Here is a 24,506-nt window from a genome sequence, read left to right as displayed (position 1 = left end):
GGTCACAAAATGCCAGATGACATTAAGTCTACAGTTTTTTTTCCTACTTGAGAAAAATATCATTTCCAGAATGAAATTACACAGACAGAGATAGATAAGGCTTGTTGTCCTCATAGGAGTAAAGACATGTAACGACCTCAGAAGGGTGCCCTAGCCTTTGCAATTTGCGTTGTTGACCTGCCTCTATTTGTATTTTCCGGATACAAGACTGTGGTTTATTGCATCATCACCCCCGATGTGCTCTGGGGTCTTTGGCTCAGCTTCAGAAATACACGTTTGTCTAACATCCTGGACCAGCTGCTGCCATTCCCATCCACGCTGAGCTGCCCGTGCTGTGCATTTCAGTGGTCTCCTTTTGGAAGTATGAAAGGCATGTCAGATTTAACAGGGCCCAGGTTCATAATCCACCCCCCTTGGTCCTCAATCAGCATTTCTCTCCTAAGGGGTGATACCATCGCCCATGCTGTGTATGTGGGTTTATTCTTGACACCTGGCTTCACTTACCCCCAACCCCCACGTGCAATCCATCAGCAATTTCTGTCTGTTCTTTTGACCATCTTCCTCTGGTTCTCCTATCATCACCATCACCTTTGTTTTCACTAGCAACATCTTTCTCCTGGACTACATACAGCAGCAGCCTTTGACCTGATCTGCGTCCACTCCAGCCGCCCTCTGAACTCTTCTCTACCCTGAAGCTGAAAAAAAATTGGAAACACAAACCTGCCATGTCCTCCAAGTTTTCTAATTAGGCGTTGAATAGATACAAATGTCCCGAACTTGACTGGCCATGGGCAGACCTCTGCTGGCCTCTCCTGCTCCCCTCACAGCCTCTGATCACTGTGCTCTCTCCTATGACGGGGCTCTGCACATGCGGTGCTCTCTGCCCAGAATATTCCTTAACTCTTGTCTCTGACCTTGCTTAGGTTGTAACTCATGTCTCCCTCCTTCCCTTGATTGGATCCAATTTCAAATTATATTTTCTTGAATCACATATCTTTCCCTTTTTGTGATGGGCAGAGTTGCGATTTTAAGTTGTATACTTTGCGACTGCCTAATTGACTATATTCTCAACTAGATTCTAATCTCCATAGGACAGAGTCTGTGTCTGTGTGTTCATCATGGCAGCCTCAGGCTCTACAGAGTGGATTGAACTTAGCAGGTCATCAGTAATTAGTTGTTGAATGTAGGAATAAGGAAGGGTAGACGACATTTTCCTGGCCTATTTAGGCTAATGAAATTGTACAGATAGCTTTGACTGACTTTTTCTTTTCTTTTCTTTTTTTTTTTTTTGAGACAGAGCCTCAAGTTGTCACTCACAGCAACCTTCAACTCCAGGGCTCAAGCAATTCTCCTGCCTCCGCCTCCCAAGTAGCTGGGAGTACAGGTGCCTGCCACAACGCCTGGCTATTTTTTTTTTTTTTGGTTGTAGCCATCATTGTTGTTCAGTGGGCCCAGGCTGGATTCGAACCTGCCAACTCAGGTGTATGTGGCTGGCGCCTTAGCCACTTGAGCCACAGGTGCCAAGCCTGACTTTTTCTTTTCAATTAGTTAGGAAAGAAGTGACCAGAAAAAGGACAAATGGAGGAATTCAAGCTGTTGACAAGATGGTAACCTAAGTGACTTGTCTATAACTGACCCGCAGGAGGCAGTCATCATATTACAGGCAGCACATCAGGAAATCACTCCTATAAAACAATGGCTAAAAGTTCTGTCTTATGTTGCACAGTCCAGACGATTTAGCATAAAGTGTCAAAGGCACCAATGTATCAAGGGGAAGTGCCCAAAAAGCCTGATATAAGCTCCACTCTGATTTTATACGACTGTTTCCAGGAAGAAGAAAAAAAAACCTTCACTGTGGCAAATTCCTTCTCGAAATAGCTCAACATACTTATTTTCCATCTTAAACCTCTGTTGTAACAATTATAGCTCTTTCCAGTACCTTGTAAAACTCCAGGCTGTCACACACTATCATTTCTCGAAACAGGTTTGCTTTGCCTGAGCTTCCTGTGAGCAGGCAGGGGCAGAAACCTTATCTGGGCAGTCACTGCCCTGTCTTTACTTCCCAGCAATGGCCAAATTGAAAGGGGGCAGATGCTGCCCGAGAGCATGCTGTTGGTGGAGAATGGCCAGCAGGAATTGCCGGGTCCCTCCATGTTCAGCCACAAAGGTCAGTTCTGCTGACTGTTGAGTGGGACAACCCTCCACGGGGACAAGCCCTCGCCACTTCTATCCAGGATTAACTGAAGACTTGGAATATATGCAGAAGCACATCCTGGAGGCTGCTCTTTTTGTACCAACCCTTCTCACATTTGTACCACAAATGTTTGCCTTTGCTGGAAATAACGGAGCTGGACCAAGGTGTTCCCTGGCACAGTGACTGGGGTAGTCGGGCCTGTGTCACATGAGATCCAGGGCACAGATGGGCTCATGTGGCACCACCAGGACAATTCTCCGCCAAAGCCCCCCTGTCTGGACTTGAAGCAGCAGAGTCAGGAGAAGCAATCCTTCCAGTTGTCTGGCATTTGCATCTCAGCCACGTCCCCTAAGGATCTGCGAGAACTGTACCGTGGAAGAACCAGTAATACTTTCCTGGCTACAAAAATTGCTGATGTGGAAGCAACTGGTATATATACCCGTGTGTATATATACCAGTTATATATGTGTATATTATATATATTTAACTCACTAGCATAATACAGAAGCAGTCTTTTTTTTTTTAAGGCATCATTTAAAAGATATTTCAATTGGAAGGAAGTGAGTGTTTAAATTTGCTCAGAAGGCTGAGGCAGGAGGATCGCCTGAGCCCAGGAGTAGCTGTGTGACAAAGCAAGACCCCATCTCAAAAAAGAAAGAAAGAAAGAAACAAATTGCCCAGGGGAGCTCTGTGTTTGCCATTCCTAGCAATTTTGACATACACTGTTAGGGGTTGGGGGGTGTTCATTTTAACATACACTGCAGTGACTTGGGGGGGCGGGGTACGGAGGGCTGCCTGAGGAAAGGATGGACAACGCCGTGTGGCAGAGATGCCAGAGGTTTCAGAGGTAGAAAGGACTAGACTGAATTCAAAACCTGCCACTTGTTATATGCGTAGCTTTGGTCGCCCCACTTTGCATCTCCATGCCTCAGTTCCATTATCCATAAAACAGAGATAATATCATTTATTCCAACATTGTTACAAAAAAAAAATGAGGTGACATATTTAAAGTCCCCACCTGAGTTCCTGAAGCATAATAAAGACTCAACAAATGCTGGCGTCTTCCCCCATGCCCGATTCCAAGTGTTCTGCGGGAGAACAGTGCAGGGTGCAATCTGGGGGCTGGGGACCGGGGGGCCCGTGGCATATGTGGCTGTGCCCCACACAGCCCCAGGAGGAGGGGGGCCACGTCCATCCCTGTTTATCCTTCCACTAGGAACAGAATAATTGTTGTAAGGAAAATGCTATCTTGTTTTTACTTAGGGAAAATCTATCATAGTGATATAAAAATAAAAACTATGTGACTTGAAATTATCTTTCTCTTCCCCCATACATTCCCTGCTATTTGTTTTGTATTTTTACTTTTTGTAGCTTGCAGTTTCCAACATTTCCCATCTTCTTTGGAACCCTGTGGGAGGTGGACAGGCTGAATTCCTCACAGATCATCCAACTGAGGATAAAATGCCCTGTCAGGGGAATGTCTACGTGACCATCCCTGCATGGGGCAATCAGCAGTGCAGGTTGCTGAGACCCTCAACTAGTAGCTTAGGCTGGAGAAGCTGAGATGTCTGCCTGAGGAGATGAGACTCCCCCCCCCCGCCCCGCTTGCACCAAGTTATCTGGCCACTTCAGATGTTCCATTACCCCATGTCCCTGTATACCCTTTACCCAACCTCCTGGGGGCTGGAATCTCCCCTCTCTCATTCTTCACCTTGACTGCTCACTAGGGCTGCTGTGCACCCTTGCATGTGCCTGTTGTGTGCTCAATAGAAAGACTCCCGAGAAGCAGGACAGGGGCTGCACTGTTTTCAGGCTGACATCTGGCTCATGCAACAGTGTGTGCCCTTAACAGGCTTCTGATTTTATGCACTAAGTTTGGTGAAAGTCTTGTGATTTCCCCAGCACTGTCTCCCTTACTGAACACTGTCCCAGGTTGGGTCCACTAGACCCTAAAAGGCATTCACAGTGAACATGGATGTGTTTCTGATGTGATCGAAATACTACCTTCTATCCCATGAAGTCATGTTACTCAAGAAAAAAGGCAATATAACCCAACATTTCTTTCATTGGTCAGCCCTGGCGGTGTGATGAGGTGAAATAAAAAAGGTTTTGGAAACCAAAAAGACCTGGGTTTGGGTTCTGATTTTGACTCTGTTGCTTCAAGGATGAATTTTCCCTGTGATGAAAGGAGCATGCTAACGCCCGTTGCCCAGCTGGATGGTGAGATACAATGAGCTGAAGCATGTAAAACAAGCAGAGGGGGCACTCAACATACGTCACAGCTCCCCTGCCTTAATTTTCTTAATTTAAGCTGTAAATGCAATTGACTAGTTTAGGAATAAACACATCTTTGAAACAATTTGTGTGTAGATATTCTTATATAAAAATGGGAAATAAAGCTGACGACTTCACCATTAATTATTCCCATGAATAATATCATACATTTGGTGAGGCATTAACTTTTTATCCAAGGTGCTTACCAGTTTTAGTGATGTAATATCATTTTAAATAATCATAAAGCACAGGCCTCACAAACATGCCAATCAGATATTATAATAAATTAAGACATTACTTTATTCATAGGGTCCCTGCGTGCAGGAGGTCTATAACAGGACACCTGTATACAGCCAACCCCGGAACTTGGGCCAAGGGATAGTGCAAATGGCTGGAGTTATATAGAGGATGGGGAGGCGGGTGCAGAGAGTATTATATTGTTTTGCATGGTGCAAAACAATACAACACCGTCAAGAAAATCGCTATCATAATTCCAGGGCAGTGAGCACTTGCAGGCAGATGGCAGAATGGCAATGAAATAGGAAAACATCAAGAACCACCAAAGAATATGAGAAATTAGAGAGCAACACTTCAAATGAAGCAGATGCCTAGGCACAAAACAACTTCCTTTTTTTGGGGGGGAGGGGCTGGAGAAATGGGAAATAAATACTATAACTCCTATAAATATGTGCAGCAGGGAACACAGAGAAGCCAGCTAACCAAGTTTAATATATTTCAAGTCCAAGGTAATGTCAGATTTGGGACTCTTGAAATAGGAGGCACATACACTTCCTCCCCAAAGAGTACTTTGCAGGACACAACTACAAGAGGGACTCTACCTGACATATGCAAATATCCTAACCCAGTTGTCTGTACCCTTACATTAACCTGAAATTATAAAAAAAGAGTACTCAGCCAATGAATACATAATAGTTTAGAGTTTTCTGTGGAAAATGAGAGAAAAAGTAAAGATCTATGGAATTTAATATATGTGGTCCATCAAGATTCAGTTAAAACTACTTTGGGGACATCAGTACTGTAATGGGTCTTAACATGTTTTAAATCACTAATATTCTAACTAAACTCATAATGGAGGCCTTCAACTGAATAATTAATATCAAATATTCTAACTGGCATCAAGGATATATTAGCTATGAGGAAATGATGAAAAGTTTGATTAAAATGGACTTTTATCTGAGGAACTAAGTGACATAGAAATGATATGGCAGTGGCATTAACCCCCTGATCTCAGCTGTTTGGCATCTTAAAGAGACACTACATCCTAGGGCTTTCTGCATTTTCAGGAAGTTTGCATTGACAATGGACACATCTTAATCTCACAAAGAATTAAGTCACCTCTAATTCATCATTTTTTTTTGTAGAGACAGAGTCTCACTTTACCGCCCTCGGTAGAGTGCCTTGACGTCACAGGACTCACAGCAACCTACAGCTCTTGGGCTTCCACGATTCTCCTGCCTCAGCCTCCTGAGCAACTGGGACTACAGGCGCCCGCCACAACGCCCGGCTATTTTTGTTGTTGTTGTTGTAGTTTGGCCAGGGCTGGGTTTGAACCCGCTACCCTCGGTATATGGAGCTGGTACCCTACTCACTGAGCCACAGGCTTTGTCCTCAGCATTGAGATTGAGGTGGTGTCAGAGGGCCAAACAGGCAGCTCTCTCTCCGTGAAGGGGAATGAGACACTAGATTTTCTTTTCTTTTCTTTTCTTTTTAATTTCAAATTAATATAAGGGTACAAATTTTTAGGTTACATTGTTCTCACTTCCAAGGTAAAGTTTAAGTTGTAGTTGAGCCCTTCGCCAAGGGCACGCTGAACACCCTCACATTGTGCATATTAGGTGAGATCCTGCCAGTCTCCCTCCTTCCTCCGCCAATAGCCCTCTCCCTCCTCCCTCTCCCCTCCCCACACTAGACTTAATTTGTGTTTTATCCTTCGTGTGGGCATATAATTATTTATATATTGGTTTCATACTAGCATTGACTGCATTGAGTATTGTTTTTCCATTCTTGAGATATTTTATTAAGAAGAATGTATTTCAACTCCATCCAGGTAAACATAAATGATGTAAAGTCTCCATCTTTTCTTATGGCTGACTAGGACTCCATGGTATACATATGCCACAGTTTGTTAATTCATTTATGGGCTGATGAGCACTTGGGTTGCTTCCATGACTTGGCAATTATGAATTGAGCTGCAATAAACATTCTGGTGCAAATGTCTTTGTGGTAGAATGTTTTTTGGTTTTCTGGGTAGATTCCTAGTAATGGGATTGTGGGATCAATGGAAGGTCAACGTTTAGTCCTTTGAGAATTCTCCCTACTTCTTTCCATAAAGGTTGTATTAATTTGCAGTCCCAACAGAAGTGCACAAGCATTCCCCTCTCTTCATATCCACGCCAGCATCTGCAGATTGGAACTCTGTGATGTGGGCTAGTTGTATTGGCGTTAGGTGATATCTCAGAGTGGTTTTGATTTGCATTTCTCTGATGACTAGGGATGATGAGCATTTTTTCATGTGTTTGTTGTCCATTTATCTGTTATCTTCAGAGAAGTTTCTGTTTAGGTAAAACTCAAGTTATTTATAAATGGGGTTGTTTGTTCTTTTCTTGTTTATTAATTTGAGTTCCCTCTATATTCTAGTTATCAGAGCTTTCTCAGATTTGTAACATGTAAAATCTTCTCCCATTCCAAAGGCTGTATGTTTGCTTTGCTTGGAGACACTAGATTTTCAATATAAGGAGGCTGAGGAGAAAGGCAAGAAAGCTGAGATTGCTGGAGGTAAAAGAGCGCCACTGATTTTCAAAAGCCATCATCCCTGTCATACGTGCGTGTGGAGGGTACAATCTAGATGATGTCTTCAGCTAACCACAGTATTTATTCCTGGGAAGTCAGAGCAGCAAGCTTAGCCGCAGAAAGGTGGCTCTTCGTGGTGAGGGAGGTCCTTCAGATAAAGTTGCAGCACCGGGAAGGTGTCAGAGTACTGGCCGTGACTCACAGAATCTAGAACAGATGATGTGTAACAGGCTGGTGCCTGAGGGCATGAGGAGAGGAAGGACTTGTGGCTGAAACAGCCTCCAACTCTGGTAGGAAGTTCCATCGGCTGCCACGCTGCAGGGAGCAGTCCATATATTCTCATGAAGCATCTTATTTGACAAGCTGGCCTTGCAGCAGAGAGAAGTGCCAAGGTAGCATGGTGGGGACATTGTTAGCCTCTACAGTCCTAGATGACCAAACTCCTTCCCACAGCCAGATAGACTCATGCTCACCCTCACACATACCTATTGCTCTGACTGCTCAAGTTTTCAGCGAATTCATTTAATTACTCTCTGGAGTAGTTTCAGCCAATCACCAGTACTGTGGCATCATTGGAATCTTTGCTGAACTCAGATGTCACTGCTGTCTGCTTAGCAAGTGCTCTAAAATAAAGTAGGGTTGGCAAGTTCAATAGCAGGGAGCAGAGCAGATGCCCACTGGGGAAGAGAGCAAGAGAGATCTGAGAAGAAGAGTGTCTTAACTAGTGCAGTAGATGACAGAAAAGGACACAGGAGATGCCCAGACAGAACGCTCGGGGGAGCCTGGAGTAGACGGTGTGCATGTCGCAAGCTTCACAGTTAGCTGTGCACTTGGGATTGGAGTCTTCCTGTGGCTGGGCATATGGAGACAAGAAGGCTGAAACCAATAAAATGAAACAACGGAAAGGTCGGAGTGGAAGTGTGCTCTCATGGCGTGTCCTTCTGCTCTGAATACAGTCGTGCTCCACACAAACACACCGGGAATATACTTAGAAAGCCAATTTATTTTGAGTTCCTAGGAAGCAAGCATAAGCTGTCTGCTCCTTCTAAAGTTGCTCTCTCTGTCTGAAATCAGCCCTAGCGTGTGGCTTCCTATTTCACAGCCAAGTTGAAACTGCTTGGAATGTTCAGAGAGACGTTTTCTTCTCCCAAGTAACTTACGCAACACCGATTAGAGCAACAGAGGACTGGAAGCTGAGTACGGCCTGAGCAGCCCTTTGTCCCTCATCAGTCTTGGTGGAAGGAATCTTTCTCTCCACAGGAGTGTTCACGTAGGTCTCCACCAGAAAATGTATTGGGATCTTTTTTCTCTGGGTGGATATCATTCTTAATCTTAAAGAACCAAAGTACCAATTTGTAGGCACTATTTCTTCAATTCTCAGGAGTGTTCTAACAAAACAGGAGGATTCTCTTTTTAGTAGGCAAAGTCTATTGCTTAATGTGCATCTAGCAATTGTGCATTAAACTGTTCATATTTCAAGCGAAGGACCCAAAGGAGTGGAAAAAGAATTGATTTTGTGACAGCATTACAGAGACGGTTGAAAGGCATTACTCAACCTGTGTATTAGTAATGTTCTGTGTCACATACAAAGATGAATAAGACACAGTCCCTGTCCTCAAAGGCACTTACAGTTTAGAGAGAAAGAGAAACAGGTGAGCAAATAATATAAGGAAGCATGATAATGGCAGAGCATGGCTCTGATGCTGGGCTTCAGAACCCAGGGGCAGTGGTTAACTAACAGACTCATGGCCAGACTGCTTATGTTCAAATCCCAGCCCTGACATTTTATAGCTGTTGAACTTGGGGAATTTTACTTAATCTCTCTATGCATATACCCATGACTATAAGTGGATATAATTATCAGGATGCTATTAAGTCACAGAGCCGTTGTGAGTCAGTTAGGAGATGCAAAGCATTTAGAACCATGCCCAGGACACAGTGAGTGCTCGGTCAGGATTAACTACTTACAAGTCTGGACATCTACTGATTCCAGGGAAAAGGACATTCTCATGGAAAAATCATTACTTAAATTGGAAAATACTGCCCTAAAACAAACTATCAAGAAAACCTGGGAAGATTTCTTCCCTATAACTTACTTATATGAAAACAAACCTATTCTCCTTTGAATGTTAAGAACCTACAATATACCTGGCCCTATTTCAGGTTCTGCTGGTGAGTGTAAAAATGATGAGCAGAAAACAGATTTTAAGGAGTTTATAATCCAGTGCTGGCAGAAAGGGACAGTAGAGAATTATAACCTAATTCCTGGATGTTTCCAGCAGCACTGGGAAGGCATTCCAGTAATAACCATTGGTAGAGGAGTTTGGTAGAACAATCCAGGAGAGACAAGCCAGGCTTCGAGATGGGGAATCTGAGGCATCATGAGGCAGAAAGACGGATGTGTGAGGAGGCAGGTGTAACTGCGGCCACAAGAGAGATGTAAGGGTAAGGCAGGCACTTTTAGAATCATCATCATAGTGATAAGAATAGAATTTGTAGGAATAGAAGAGACTGCTCAGAGAGAATCTACATAAACCAAAGAATTAGGTAGGAGTTTCACCGGTGTGGCCAGAAGTCTAAGGCAAGAGGCTACCACACGAGTGGGTTATGTGGAAATAGAGCCAAGTTAAGTACGAGGAAGGTTGAGGGAGAGTCTGGGCTTTTCTCTGGTGAACAGCAGTCAAGTTCAGGGCAGCCCTACTGCCCTGCTCAGCTGGGAGACCTGGTGGTTGCGTGCACAGCATTGCTCCAACCAGAGCTCCAATCTTAGCAATGTCTCAATGTCTCTGGGGCTCCTTTAGCTCATGGATAGGGCACTGCTCCCACACCATGCCTTCTCTGGGAGCTAGAGCCCCACCACTGCAGCAATCCCACTAGTGTACTCAAGTCTTGTTGGACAAGGGCCCTGGCCTCTTGCCTAGACCGGAGTCAGCATCCTGTGGCTGTTATATGGACTCCATCTCTGCAGGAACAGCTGTCTCTCCCTTGTCCATTAGCCCAGCTTATCACGCAGATCACATTAGTTTGCTGTGTTCTCTTGCTCTTGACATCCGGACCACTGGTCCTTCCCCAGAGTCAGCTAATCCTCCAGCATCAGCCAGCACTCCCAGCACATCTCTGCGAAGGTGCTGGCTCCCCACTCCACACCGCAGGTGGGCACCTTGCCAAACTGTGCCCCTGAGGCCCGGCGGCATTTATGACAGTGGGCAGGGGAGGACAGCAGCTGCCAGGGGGCTTAAGGATGAAGCCTGGAGGGGGTAGTTGGTGGTGCAAGGCCCCCATGAAGCCAGTGAGAAGGAGCTCTGGTGTGCGGATTTGCCTCGTTAGAGAAAGACACGCTTCTTCCCCAGAGATAAATAAAAAAGAGCTAACAATAAAAAAATCCTTCCAATATATCAGGCAGGCTCTCCACTGAGGGCTTTGTTTATAACCCTGTATTTAATACTCACAACAGCCCTATATGGAGGCCCCTAATATTGGCCCCAATTTGCAGATGAGAAAATAGCCTGGAGCAATTCGGTCACTGCCCCAGGCCACACAGGTGGTGGGTGACTAGACTGGGGCTATGATCCTGGCCTGACTCTCAGCTCAGACCCTCCCTGTGTGCCCTTGGGAAGTGCATGTGACTGAAGGCACAGGAGTCTGAGGGCAGGAGAAGGTGAAGGCCTCCACATCGTAAAGGAAAGGAAGTGAGCTCATCTCCAGAGACAGGGCTTGGAGAGCTGAGTCATCTTTGCAGAACTTAACGGGAGTAGAAATGGGTTGGAATGGCCACTGTGGGACAGTCAGGGAGTCGACAACATAACTAAAAGGACCGCTGGACAGTGGCAGGGGCCCAGCTGGTGCTGTGTAATGTGAATGTGACAGTGGAACCCATGGATGCGGTTTTATGATTTTCTCCCTCAACCTTTCGCTGGCCGGGCATACAGGACTACAGAAGAGATGCAGGTGCTTTTTGCCCACTCCTTGGGACTCCACACTAGATTACAAGCCCGGAAGAGCAACATTATGTGCTGATGCACTGAACCATCTGCAGAGAGGGGGATAATGGGATCCCACGGGGCCAGGGATGGGCCAGGTGGGAATGATGGAGGCTTGTGATGGTGGAGCAAAGAGTTCACTGCTGGAGGGACTGACCGTGTGGGGGCCTGCATAATCAGAATGGGGCCTAGGAGAATTGAGAGGGGTGGAAAGGCTGGGGTAAAAAAGGAAGCATTTGCAAAAATGCATGCATTGATGTTCACACATCATAACAGCCTGGGAAACAGCCACTTCCCTGTTTACCTAGGGTGAATAATAATTTGTGTCAGGCAAGAATAAGGGAATACTGATTTTATTGTGAAAGGAAGGAAGGAAGGGAGGGGGAGAAGGGAAAGAAAGAAAGAAAGAAAGAGAGAGAGAAGAGAGAGAGAGAGAGAGAGAGAGAGAGAGAGAGAGAGAGAGAGAGAGAGAGAGAGAGAGAGAGAGAGAGAGAGAGAGAGAAAGAAAGAAAGAAAGAAAGAAAAGAGAGAAAGCTGAACAAGCAGGTGAAACATTGGTCCAGGTATTGGCCTGGTGTTTGCTAACGAGGTTGTATTACAACCATACTCTGCTTTCCAAAACAGCACCCTCAGGAGAAAAGAGATAAAGTCATTTTTCTTGGGAGGCAGAAGATTTAACATTGCTTAACAATAACACTTAACATCACTTAGCCCTTAGCCTCAGGCAACCTCATAACTACCAAGTGCTGGGAATTGTCTTTTTCCTGCGCTGGCCGATGCTCTGACTTCAGTGCCATTTAGCCTGGTAGTAGGCTGCATGGGTCTACTTTAAAGATGACAGACTTCCCTGACAGCATAGTTGGGTGCCCCTTGACCAGGGCTTCTCACCTACTCTGGGCATTTTCTCTCTGTGTCAACGGCTCGAAATTTGGCATATAAATGGATGGTATTGAGTTTATCTTAAAAACTCCTGTGACCCTCTTTACAAACAACACAGAAACCAAACAGTTAGTAGCATATTAAGTACCCTATGAGGTTAGTCACAGACTTCTCATATATAGAATTATTCCTATTTTTAATTAAAAACTTAACTCCATAAATATTTTAAAGCTTCCTGCCTCTGTGACAAACGGAGGGGGATGTCTGGTGCCCACCGAGATGTACTCACCTCTCCTCCTGGCAGAGGAGACAGCAGAGAAGATGGTGTGATTCAATTAAATGGACAGTAAGATCTCCAGGGGCAAAGACTAGAAACCAGGGTAAATGTCATTGGTACTCAGGGCTAAATCTGCATACCTCTTAGAAGCCCAGGGCAACCAGCCCTGGTCTCTGCATTCTGCCTCCTGTTGGGTGAACATAAGAGCCCCACCCCCACTGTCTCCCCTGTGGAGATGGGGGAGTCAGGCCTGCGAGGGACCTCTGCATGTCCTCTTTGGATTTTTTTTTTTAATTTCAAAATATTACGGGGGTACAAATGTTTTGGCTACATAAATTTGCGTTTGTACAGATTGAGTCCAAGTTATAAATGTGCCCACCACCCAGACAGCGTGCATGCTCTTTAGATATTGAGGTGGACGCCTCCATTTGAAAACCAGCACCAGGATTGCTTATGCATTTGTCTGAGCTCCATCACAGCTACTTCTGACCACCAGGCAGCTATAAAGGTCTGTCTGCACATGCAGCTGATCACTCTTGCCAAAATGTATGTGAGTAGACTTTTTGCCAAAATTATTTTCATTCTAAGATGCTTCCCTTTCGGCTACAGTTACAGTATTGGGGCAGGCAGGGTTTTGCCAATTTGTGCACTCTGATGATGCTTCCCGAGACACAAACAGCGGTAAGTGTATTACCTTTGTCAGAAAACCCCGTCTGTGGTGTTTAATCCTAAAATAGACTTATTTAGAGTCAGCCATGATTAAGCAGTTCAGGGTTTATTAGTAAAAATAATGAGGAGTTGGAAATGCAGAGGAATTTATGTTAATAATTACAAATAGAAGCACTTGGTGTGCTACCATAAAAGATTGATTTGCATGCCTCCTTTACCAAGAAGTGGAGTCCTAAGGATGGACTCGGTGAGGGTCTCCAGTTCCCATAATCTCAGGGGCTAATAGCAGGTGATCACTAGATGTGTGGAGAATGAATGGATAAGTGAAATTTATAGAATTTGAAATGCTATTTTGGTGCTTTTGATTTGTACAAAAAAAAAAAAAAGAAAAGAAAAATCCATTCCTGCACTCTGAATGAAAGTTGGCCAGGAAGACATTAGTTATTTCCAGTTTTCCTCTCCCCCCAACTTATAAGAACATACTACTTTCCATCTGTCTTCACCACAATTTCCATATACTTCAATAGTGAAAGCCGGAAATCTTATATTTAAAACAAATTTTGGAAAGTACTTCCATTTTTAAAGTAAAACCAAAATACAGACATCCCTTAGCACCTGTGGGGGATTGGTTCCAGGACCTCTCTCCACTCTGACACCAAAATCCACAGATACTCAAGTCTCGTATACAAAGTGGTACAATATTTGCATATGACCTATGCATGTCTTCCCATATATAACACTTTATATCCTCTCCAGATTAGATTATATAAATACATCATATACATTATAAATACTATGTAAATAGTTGTTAAACTGTATTGTTTAGGGGATAATGACCAGGAAAAAGTCTGTACGTGTTCAGGAGATACAGAGCCATCTACTTTTAACAAAAGTTTTTTTCTTTCTTTCTTTTTTTTAATATTTTTGATCCACGCTTCGTTGGATGTATGGATGTGGAACTCCATGGATTGGATATGGAGCACTGACTGTACTAGGCCAGGAATAATAAGCACAGGAAAGAAATCATAGATAAGAAAAAAACATGAGACAACATATTAAAAAAAAGATATAAATAAGATATTGTTGTATAAAGCTTTTAAAGTATTGTATTTTGGGTATCTTGACTAATCAGTGTTAAAAATTAGGTCCTTGCTAGATTTGAGATTTTACTACTTTTGAAGATTAACATACTATTTATAGGAGCTACTTAGGCTATGCCTGTTGCAATGTTCAGGATGTTATTTTTGTAAATTCACACGCTGAAGTACAACCCACATGCAACTCAAAACAGTGACTCCAACTCAGAGTTAGTACTTTCACAGCTCGGCTTTGAGGATAAGAAAGTGCTACTGGGGGCCCTCCCCCATCCCTTTAAAAGGCAATATTCGGCATCATTCCAGTTTTCTGCTGGCATTAACCTTTCTTTGTTTCTTTTTTGGACTCACTAATGCTTACACTCTCAACTCAGGTAGCTCCCCTGGTAGCCAGGCTACGTGCATTCTTGGGAAGTTTTCCTCATCGTCATGTGCTACTGATAGCAGACTAAAATGACTCTTCACTTCATAGATAAGAGCACCAACTTTCACAAACTGCATCTCATTTTCAGGGGTGTCCAGTTACAGCACGAGTGGGCCATGTTAGGCCAGAATGGCCGAGCAGACTTTTCCCACGCAGTTGTTTCTTTCCCCCTCTGGGTCTGTGCCTCTCAGCAATGTTTGCTTATTGCCTTGAGAACTCAGTGGGATTCTAAATCAAGCACAGAACATCTTCCCAAGTTCACATGTCTCTCCTGCTTTTCAACATCCATCTGAAACTCCAGAGTTAAGGTTGGCCCGCCCTTCCTCTTGGGTGATTTGTAGGACAGAGGATTTACTATTTTATTGTCTCCAAGCTTGGTGCAGGATGGTCAATACCATTTTTATAGCAATGGCTTAGGATGTCCATTTAGTATCCAATATTCTTGCTGACATGTTCAATTGCAATGATATACTATTTTCTCCCCTTGAAAAACAACCCACAAGTGTTTCAATTATTAGCACAGTTGTGAAGATGGCACGAGGGCTGCAGCAGACGGCAGTAAGACAAGATTACAACATATTCCCTATTTCAAAGCCAGATTTCTGTTTCATGTCGACTTCTCTAAAGACTTCATTTGTGGGTGAGCTGGAGATGGAGACCCCGTGGTGACCTACCTGGGTAAGGACGCGCACTGCCTCTCCATCCCCTCCGAGTGAAGGTTGTGCGCATTCCCATCTGGACCCTTTCCAGACACCTGTGGAGAGAAGAGTAATTAGAGAGGAAGCGCCATGATACACCCTGGTTACTGACAATGCATCTCAAAATTATAATCAGTGCACAAATGCTGCTGCTGCCTGCCAAAAATCAGCCCTGGGAAAGCAAGCGAGAACCCAGCCTTGCGATAGGGACTGACGATCGCGTTGCAAACCTGGCATTTAACAACGAAGTCACTTCTTTCAAATATGGATCATTGTCAAACTAACTCTTTTTGTGTCCCCGTGCCAGGGGTATTCGGCAGGCTGTAAGACCATTTTCTGTTTCTTTGCAAACAGACTTTAGTTTTTAGAAAAGTTTTAAATGTGCGGCAAAACGAGTAGATAATGTAGAGTTCTCATTTATCCCACACCCGGTTTCTCTAGTATTATGACTATCTTACACCAGGATGCTACATTTCTTACAATTAATACATCAATATGGACGTGTTATTGTTAACTGAAGTCTACAGTTTTCATCTTTACCTAATGTCTTTCTGTTCCTAGGTTCCCATCCAGGAAACCACATTACACTGAGTCATCACAGGCTTCTTTCAGCTGTGAGAAGGTCCATATTTTAAAAATCATTTTTTCCATGGTACCTTATTTTTAAACTATCAAGGGTTGGTGATGACCCACTATCTAGTCCACGGTGCCCAGGAAACCCTCCCTGAGCACTGTGAACTTCTCTTCGTCCTCTCCCTTAGGAAAAGACCACACGGGAGTGATCGACAGTTTTCCTCCTTGCGTTGGTCTTTCTTTTGTCCCTTCCTGTGCACTTCCTGTGTTCACATCTCTTGGAGTCTTTTCCATCAGCCTCTGAGATCCTGCAGGGTACTGACTGGCCCCCGCAGGCTCTCTACAAATTGTGTTTGTCTCTTGAAAGGAAAGCATTTATATCTCATCCCTCTGTATCTATCATACCAGCTAAAACAAGATGAACACATGACAGATAATTCAAAAATACTTGTGTGAGTGATCCCTCACCTATTCACGCCAGCAACCCCGGTATTACAGATGACCCACATGCTTGCTTTCATCCTGGTGTAGCCCTCCTGCCATGGGCATGGAAGGGGTAAATAGAAAACTTGGACTATTATAACTGGGTGAAGAGGAAGAGAATTCGCTAGTAACACAGAAAGTAGCAGCGTCAAGGTCAGAAGGGAGAATGTTTTCTAGCAAGTACCAGACAGAAGTCAGTTTCTTTTTACAAAAAGTTCCAGCTCTCTATAAAACTACCATCCCAGCTTGTGCAAGGGCTGTGGATGTGGGCTGAGGGTGTGGGGGTAGATGGGGCAAAGCAAATATAAGAAAGACTATTCTTGGTGTTTAATTATTGCAGGGGGATCTTTCCAGTATGTCCTATAAAACCTCCTCAATCCATGGGACAGGAGAAGAGGGGTGGCCAGAGTTAACTGACAGGGCAGGAGTCCAGTGAGGTACATAGGTCACTATGAACACTGCCCACAGAAACTTTGAAGCAAGTGCCAACAGACTGGCAATTGTCATGAACACAAGAGCCTTGATTTAAACCACTAACCTGTCTACCAAAGATAAAGAAGTAGTGAAGGACAGAATATCTTCAGCCACTCCTACATAAGGTTTGCTTTATTTATTTTTTTCTGATTAACATGAGGGTACAAATGATTAGGTTACAATGCTGCTTGTGTTTGTTGGGTGAGATCCCTGTTGTAGTTGTACCCTGCACCTAGGAAGTGTGTTATATACCCTTACATTGTGCCCATTAGGTGGGAACACACCAGTGGTTTTATTCTTTTTTTTTTTTTGCAATTTTTGGCCAAGGCTGGGTTTGAACCTGCCACCTCCGACATATGGAGCTGGTGCCCTACTCCTTTGAGCCACAGGCACTGCCCGGTTTGTTTTGTTCTTAAACTGTTTCCTATGGAAGAAGAGTTTCTATGAATACCAGAAACTACATTGCAGATTATTATTAACAATTGTGGTCATTGGAAAAACGCTATGTTTATATACCCCTACTATGGCTCTAGACATTTATAACTAATCTTTATGTACCCAGACAGCTTCAAGTTGACAGCTTCAGAACTGTCACCCAGAACTGGCCTAGCCTGACAATGAAGGTGGGCAGATGCTGGTGCCTCCAGGAGAGAGCATGCATTCCTTCTGCTGCCTGGTGAGTTACCTACTACATCCTAGAAGCCGTGAAATGGAAGACGATCTTTATTCTTAAGGAATTTTCTGTCTTGTTGGAAAAACAAGCATTAGAAATGAAAGAAGGATATAAGATGTTGTGTGATGGAATGCCCTTCAGGATGTTACCTGCAATAACACAGACAAGGCTTGGGGGTATTAGGAAAAGTTTCATGGAAGCACCTATCAGGACTTGGGCCAGGCTCCAAAAGGTGGGCAGCATGCTTCCATGATTCTGTACCCCCTTGAATTGTGCACACATGTGCACTTCTCTGTTAATATTGCAACATCAGTAATGCAATCACTCAAGTAGTGATTACTGAGCACCTACAGGGTCCTCATGCCCTGCATTCACAGCAGTGAAGAAATCCAGCCCCTCTTCCAGAGAAGGCAGGCCTGCAAACAATCTTGGTGCAATGAGATCTCTGTTGGTGCAGAAGTCTGCAGAAGGAGGCTGTGGGAGCCTGCAGGAACGGACGCCAAAATCCTCCTGGGAGAGGTGAGGACAGCTTCATATGGGTGTTGAAGCTTCATCTAAAATCTGAATATGAATGAGGAGTTTTTCTGGGGGACAGGGGTGCGGGAGTAGCAGGAGAAAGTGTTCTAAGAGGAGAGAACCAAAGTGAAACAACACAGGGGGATTAAAAAAAAGCACTGTATTTTCAGAGAATGTCAAGATTGTGGTGAGACAGAAACAGAGGATATCGTTAACTAGTCACAGTAGTACTGGACTGGTGCTACTTCTATGGCTATCAGTTATTACTACCATCAGGGCAACTCTTTTAATAGACTATTTTTTTAAAGGAGTTTTAGGTTCACAACAAAATTAAGAGGGAGCTACATAGATTTCCTGTATGTTCACATAATCAACACCGGGCACTAGAGTAGTACAGTTGTTACACTTGATGAACCTGTACTGATATGTCAGGATCACCTAAAGTCCACAGTTGACACGAGGGTTCTTTTGTGGCGTTGTACATTTTACAAGTTCAGACAAATGTGTAAGGATACACATTCATTGTTAAGTATTATATACAGTATTTTCACTGCCCTATAAACCTCTGTGCTCTATCCCACTCCCCCATGCCCCCTTCCCCCAACCCACCCAACCCCTGGTAATCATTGATCTTTTTATATTTTCTTTCTTTCTTTTTTTTTTGAGACAGATTCTCACTCTGTTGTCCAGGCTAGAATGCTCTGGCATCATAGCTCACAGCAACCTCAAACTTCTGGGCTCAAAGGATCCTCCTGTCTCAGGCTCCTGAGTAGCTGGGACTATAGGTGCCTGCCATAACACTTGGCTAATTTTTCTAGTTTTAGTACGGATGGGTTTCACTCTTGCTCAGGCTGGTCTGGAACTCTGGAGCTCAAGGGAACCTCCCACCTCAGCCTCCCAGAGTGCTAGGATTACAGGTGTGAGTCATTTTGCCCAGCCCTTTTTACTATTTTTATCACTTCCAGAATGTCACATGGTTGGAATCATAGAAAATGTAGCCTTTTGGATTGCTTTTTTTCACTTGGTAATATGCATTTAAGTTTCTATCATGCTTTTTCACTGCTTGGTGGCTCATTTTTTTTCTATAGCTGAATAATATTCCAGCTTCTGATGTCCCACAGTTTATATCTTGGTTGTTTCCATGTTTTGGCATTTATTTAGAAAAAAATGTGGTTGTTAACATTAAACAATTATGGTACAATGAGGTTGCTGCTAGTGTGTAAATAACTCCTCTGGATAAATAACTGAGGAGCGTGATTGCTGGATCATACAGTAAGACTATGCTTTGTTTTGTAAGAAACTGCCAAACTATTTCCCAAAGTGGCTGTAGTATTTTGAATTCTCACCAGCCATGTATGAGAGTTCCTGGTGCTCCACCTCCTTTTCAGCATTTGGTGGTGTCAGTCTTCCCAATTTTGGCTATTCTAGGAGGTGTGAGGTGGTGTCTCACTGCCATTTTAGTTCACATTTTTCCCTAATAACATATGATATACATTTTCTTTGATGAAGCATTTATTAAGGTATTTGAACCATTTTTTAAATCTGGTTGTTTGTATTCTTTTTGTTGAGTTTTAAGAGTTCTTTGTATATTTTGTATAGCAGTCCTTTATTGAATATATCTTCTGCAAACTTTTTCTCCTTGTCTATAGTATGTTTCCTTATTCTCTTGACAGTTTCTTTTGCACAGTAGAATTTTTTTATTTTAATGAAGTACAGCTTATTAATTCTTTCTTTCATGGATCATGCCTTTGGCTTTATCTCTAAAAAGTCATTACCAAGCCCTAGTTCATCTAGATTTTCTCGCAGGTTATCTTCCAGGAGTTTTACAGTTTTTAAGACTATTATTCCCATACTGTGGAAGTTCCAGTAAAGGTCTGAGCCGGAGATGATAAGGGGCTAAATTAGGGGTTCTCAAAGATGGAAACAAGAGAATGCTGTAGGGCTGTTAAGAAGGAAGGATCAATAGGCTTGACTTTGGATGAAAGGGAAGGATGTGTTTAGAATAATGTCCAAGCTTCTGAGCTTAGCAACTAGATGAACTTGGTAACAGTCACCAAGAAGGAAATAAAGGAAGAACAGATTCAGGAGTAGATGTGGGAGAAGGAAATACTTATAGGGTCTGACAATTAAGTTTGTGAACTCATCTTAGAAAAAGTATTACATACCTCATTGCTAAATATCACTCTAGTCACTCTCCAAGCTTCCCCTTGGGGGACTTCCCACCCCTAATGCCAGTATCCACTCATCCTTCAAAGCAATTTTGGAACTCTTTTTCTGGAATGTCCATCAGAGTTGCCATCATAGGAGGCCTGACAATTAAGTTATTACCACTGTGTGCTTATGTTGGCGGCACTGTACAAACAACCCAGGAAGGTTTCATAACCTTGGTATATCAGTGTTTCACAGTTGTGTTTGTCTCAATATTTGGCAATATCTTGCTGAATGGCATTCATTATTGCTGTGTGTTTTTATGTGTCATAGGATGATAGCTCTGATGGTCCTTCCGAAAAAACAATTCTAAAATTGCTTTGAAGGGTGGACTAGCTTCTGGCATTGGTGCACAACTTCCCAGGGAGAGTACTTTGAAGGTGACCATTGTGATATACAGTAACGAGGTCTGCAGCACTTTTTCTAGGGTGAGTGTGCATGCATAATTGTCAGACCTCACAGACATATTGAGCTTGAGTGGGACATTTGATGGAGATATCTGATAGATAATTGAGTATAAAAGTTTGCAACTCAGAAGAAAAGTCTGGAGTAAGATGTAGAATTGGGAAACATTCAGCCTATAGATTGTTCCTGAAAACCTGGGGAAAATTGTCCAGGAAGAGTCTACAGAGACAAAACAGAAGAAAAGACGTGGGACAAGAGAGAAGAACACCAATAGTGTTCTCAGGAACATGATCATTTATAAGGCAGGCAAAACAAGTTAAACCCAGCAGGAAGCCTGAGATAAAGCAGCTGGTCCAGAAGAGAACCAAGAGCAAAGAATTATCATGGAAACCAAGAGCAAAGAATTCTATGAAGAAGTGAGTGGTCAACTCTGCCAAAAGTAGTCAAGAGTTTCAGCAAGACAAGGACCACGGTATATGTGGTATATTGGTGCACTTTACCCAATTTTCCCTTCTGGATGAGCATCACCCTGAACTACAGAGCCTGCAATGCTAAAAACTGCCGTACTCAGAATTCCCTTGTAGCCAATGTCCTGACTGTGATTTAAATCAGGCCCTACCATTTGGGAAATGGAGCTGAGGCCGTCAGTGGCTGCTCTTTACTAGCAGTGAATGGTGAGAAGGCCTGAAAGGTATGCTTGGTTTTCCTGTGGCAGCTTCAGCAGACAGACTTACCATTGTTAGTTTTTGCGGGGGAGTGTAGCTTTTATAGTTGGTTTTTGAGCTGGCAGCAGTAGAGGGTAGCTTCCTGACTGTGGCACCTTCTTGATCATGGTGGCTCCTCATATAGGTACTTTGTGGCTCTGGAGGTAAAGCTTCTGCTATAGAAGTAGCAGTAGCTCCCTCAGTAATGGGTTGGAAAAATCATTCCTGAAAGCTTATCTAAGAATTTGTTTCTTTTACTTTCCTTAGGACTCAATAAGCCCATTACTAGGGTGTAATCAATTTTTCCCTGCTTAAACAAGCAGGAGTAGATATTGTTCTCTGCAACTGAACAGTGATCAATATAAGGTCTGCAAAATTGTGCACTGGAATTGGCAATGAAATGGTGATTGGAGCTTTATGGAGCTTTACTGGAGAGTGATTTCAGTAGATTGATGGGAAGAGAGAGCCAGGCTCTATGATTCTGGAAACCTTCAAAGCTTTTAAATAAATAAACAACCACTAGTTGTACTATCTTATGGTGTTATGTTCACAGAACAGGGTTAATACTTTCAAGGAAGTAAACATTTGTTAGTGCCTTCTAAGTGGAGTAACATGCTAAGTCATCTCAGACAGAGAGACAAGAAAACGTCCTCTCCCTTGGGGACATATTGTAAGTTAACAGAAATGATGGGAAGAAATTTCTGTTCTATTATTTTAAAAAATAGATTTAACCAGTTTTATTCCCTTAAATGATTATTGTGGAAAACCACACAAAGATGACCTCTGTTAACATTTATATACATATTCTAATGGCATATGGAGTTTGTCTCATCAATTTATTTCTGGTATTTTCCTATGCTATTTAATATGTTTCAAAACCATGAATTTTATATCTTGTTTTATGGATAAATCATAATTTGTAATAATCTACTCCTGTGATTTGATCAAGTTTTAATATCCTGATTAGAAATGATGGTACAATGTATATTAGTATGTTGGGTACAAAATTGTTGTTGTTGTTGTTTTTCTTTTTTTTGAGACAGAGTCTCACTATATCAACCTCAGTAAAGTGCTGTGGTGTTCCAGTTCACAGCAACCTCAAACTCTTGGGCTTAAGCAATTCTCTTGCCTCAGCCTCCCAAGTAGCTGGGACTACAGGCACCCACCACAATGCCTAGCTATTTTTTGGTTGCAGTTGTTATTGTTTTTTAGCTGGCCCAGGCTGGGTTCAAACCTGCCACCCTTGGTGCGTGTGGCTGGCGCCATAACCACTGTGCTACGGGCTCTGAGCCGGGTACACAAATGTTGCAAACAGCTGTAAATGGAGTTGCAGCTAGAAGGCTGCTGAGGGGAAGCTAAGTACAAGAAGCTGTGAGTCAGTCCTGAGGAAGTCCGACACTGAGGAGGGAGTGAGGGGAGAGAAAACAGGCACAGGCATTTCTAAGCTCATTTCTCATTTTGCTCTGTACTCAACAAGACTCAGAAATGTTCCTGCTTGGAGAACTCCTTATTAGGTAATTTTCCTCATCACAGAAAACCAAGGCCAGCAGCTTCGATCCAATTAATTTTTTTAAATCCCTTTATCTTATGTGGTATTGTGCTGGGGTTTATTTTTTTTTTAATGTAATGACCTAAATATATGTCTGATAGAAACAATCTTGACTTAAGCCATAACAGAAACCTAGCCTTTAGTACAACAGTGTAATGTTAGAACTCACGCCTGGATTTTGGGCATATTTATCTTTCTCTCGCTGATAAAACTCAGGAAGTGAAACTTCAGAGAGCTTATTCAAAACAACTCAAAGGGCTCACACCTCTGTGCGCCTTGCACGAGGTGACCTTCTTCGGCTGGGTTATGACAGCCTGTGACAAGCCTATCAAGAGGGCTGGAGTTTGGAAGGAATGTTGAATTAAGATGCTTTTAGTCCATGGGAGTTCTCCCAATTTTATTCATTCCATGCCTGCTGCCGGCTGGGGTGTTAAGAGCCTTGTTAAAATAAAGCTATTAGTCTTTTCTATACAAAAGCAAGGCACTTGCTGCTTACATTCAGGGCTCCTTAAATTAGTATGTATTTCTAGCTTGGCATTGCTGGAATCAGCAGTTTCATTAAACAATATCCTAAAGAGGCCATTTAACACCCTCCCCATTTTCTCCATTTGCAGATTAATGGCAGAGGAGGAGATATAAAGCCTTTTCAAAAAAAAAAAAATTAACAATTCATGAAAAATAAAAGAATAAATCATAAGAGATTTTCTACAAATGGCTCTGATGATAAAACACGGAAACAATCCAAAAATCAATGTGTTTTTCAGCTTCTATATGTTAGGACACATTTTCCCCAGTGTTGTGCTTTATATTCTATAAGCCAATTTTCCTAAGGAAATTTAAAAGCTATTATGATGGAAAGGCCTTGCAAAGTTGCAACACGGCTTATTCACCTATATATAACATCCTTATTTATAAATATGTCTTACTCAGATCTATTGCAAAGAAAAAAAATGAGTTTCATGCTGCCAGACACATCATAAGATTAAGATGCAAAGTATAAAAATCTAGCTGCCATTTTGGGAAACGTGTCTTTCATTTCAAGTTGGTATCATGACAGATATTTTTGAGCAGTATTCCACATTTCCAAAAGCTTTCTTCTAATTCCATTGCTCTTACCTAGTTATAGATTTGGCTGGAAGACGCTGAAAACTTCTGTAAAGTTATGACCTTGGCTTTCAACATGCTCTGTTAAAATGCCATGTTTCAAGGGAAACTGAGAGCAATGCTCTGTTTAAACAAAAGAAACTATTCAAAACAGGTTGTTTAATTATTTCTCTTTGGCAATGTGTAGTATATTATGCCTGAGCTACATATTTGGAAATATGCTATCCAGAGAGGCAAAAGCACACATAGTCATTCAGATCATTATTTCTGAAGTGTTTGTTTTCTCTAATTTGATTTCAGTAATTTTGTCAAATAACTGGGTATTCAGCTTATAGACTAGCCTAGAACATCTGCTAGTTTAGCAAATACAGCAAATAAAATATTTTAAAAATAACTCGTGCGTAAGTCTTTTAACCATTCTGAGCCTACATTTTCTTCCCTTGTAACTTGTGAAGAGTTAAAACAAAAATCCTCACGGTCTTCTCTGTGCACATTTACAAAACTCACCTTGCACGGT

General features: G+C 42.7%; 1 protein-coding gene across 2 annotated transcripts in view; it reads right to left on the bottom strand.

The window, feature by feature from the left end:
* The window catches only part of PARD3B (par-3 family cell polarity regulator beta), a 1,103,837-nt gene that overhangs the window by 88,533 nt on the left and 990,798 nt on the right, over positions 1–24,506 (bottom strand). For both annotated transcript variants that reach the window (XM_053597659.1, XM_053597658.1), the window contains exon 22: positions 15,277–15,356. In XM_053597659.1, the coding sequence (XP_053453634.1) occupies positions 15,277–15,356 (80 nt within the window). The remainder of the gene's footprint in view (positions 1–15,276; positions 15,357–24,506) is intronic.

This window comes from Nycticebus coucang, chromosome 7 (assembly GCF_027406575.1).
Source record: "Nycticebus coucang isolate mNycCou1 chromosome 7, mNycCou1.pri, whole genome shotgun sequence".
In the NCBI taxonomy this organism is placed as follows: Eukaryota; Metazoa; Chordata; class Mammalia; order Primates; family Lorisidae; genus Nycticebus; species Nycticebus coucang.
Note: the sequence above shows the minus strand (reverse complement) of the source record. Positions and strands in the feature narration are given on the sequence as shown.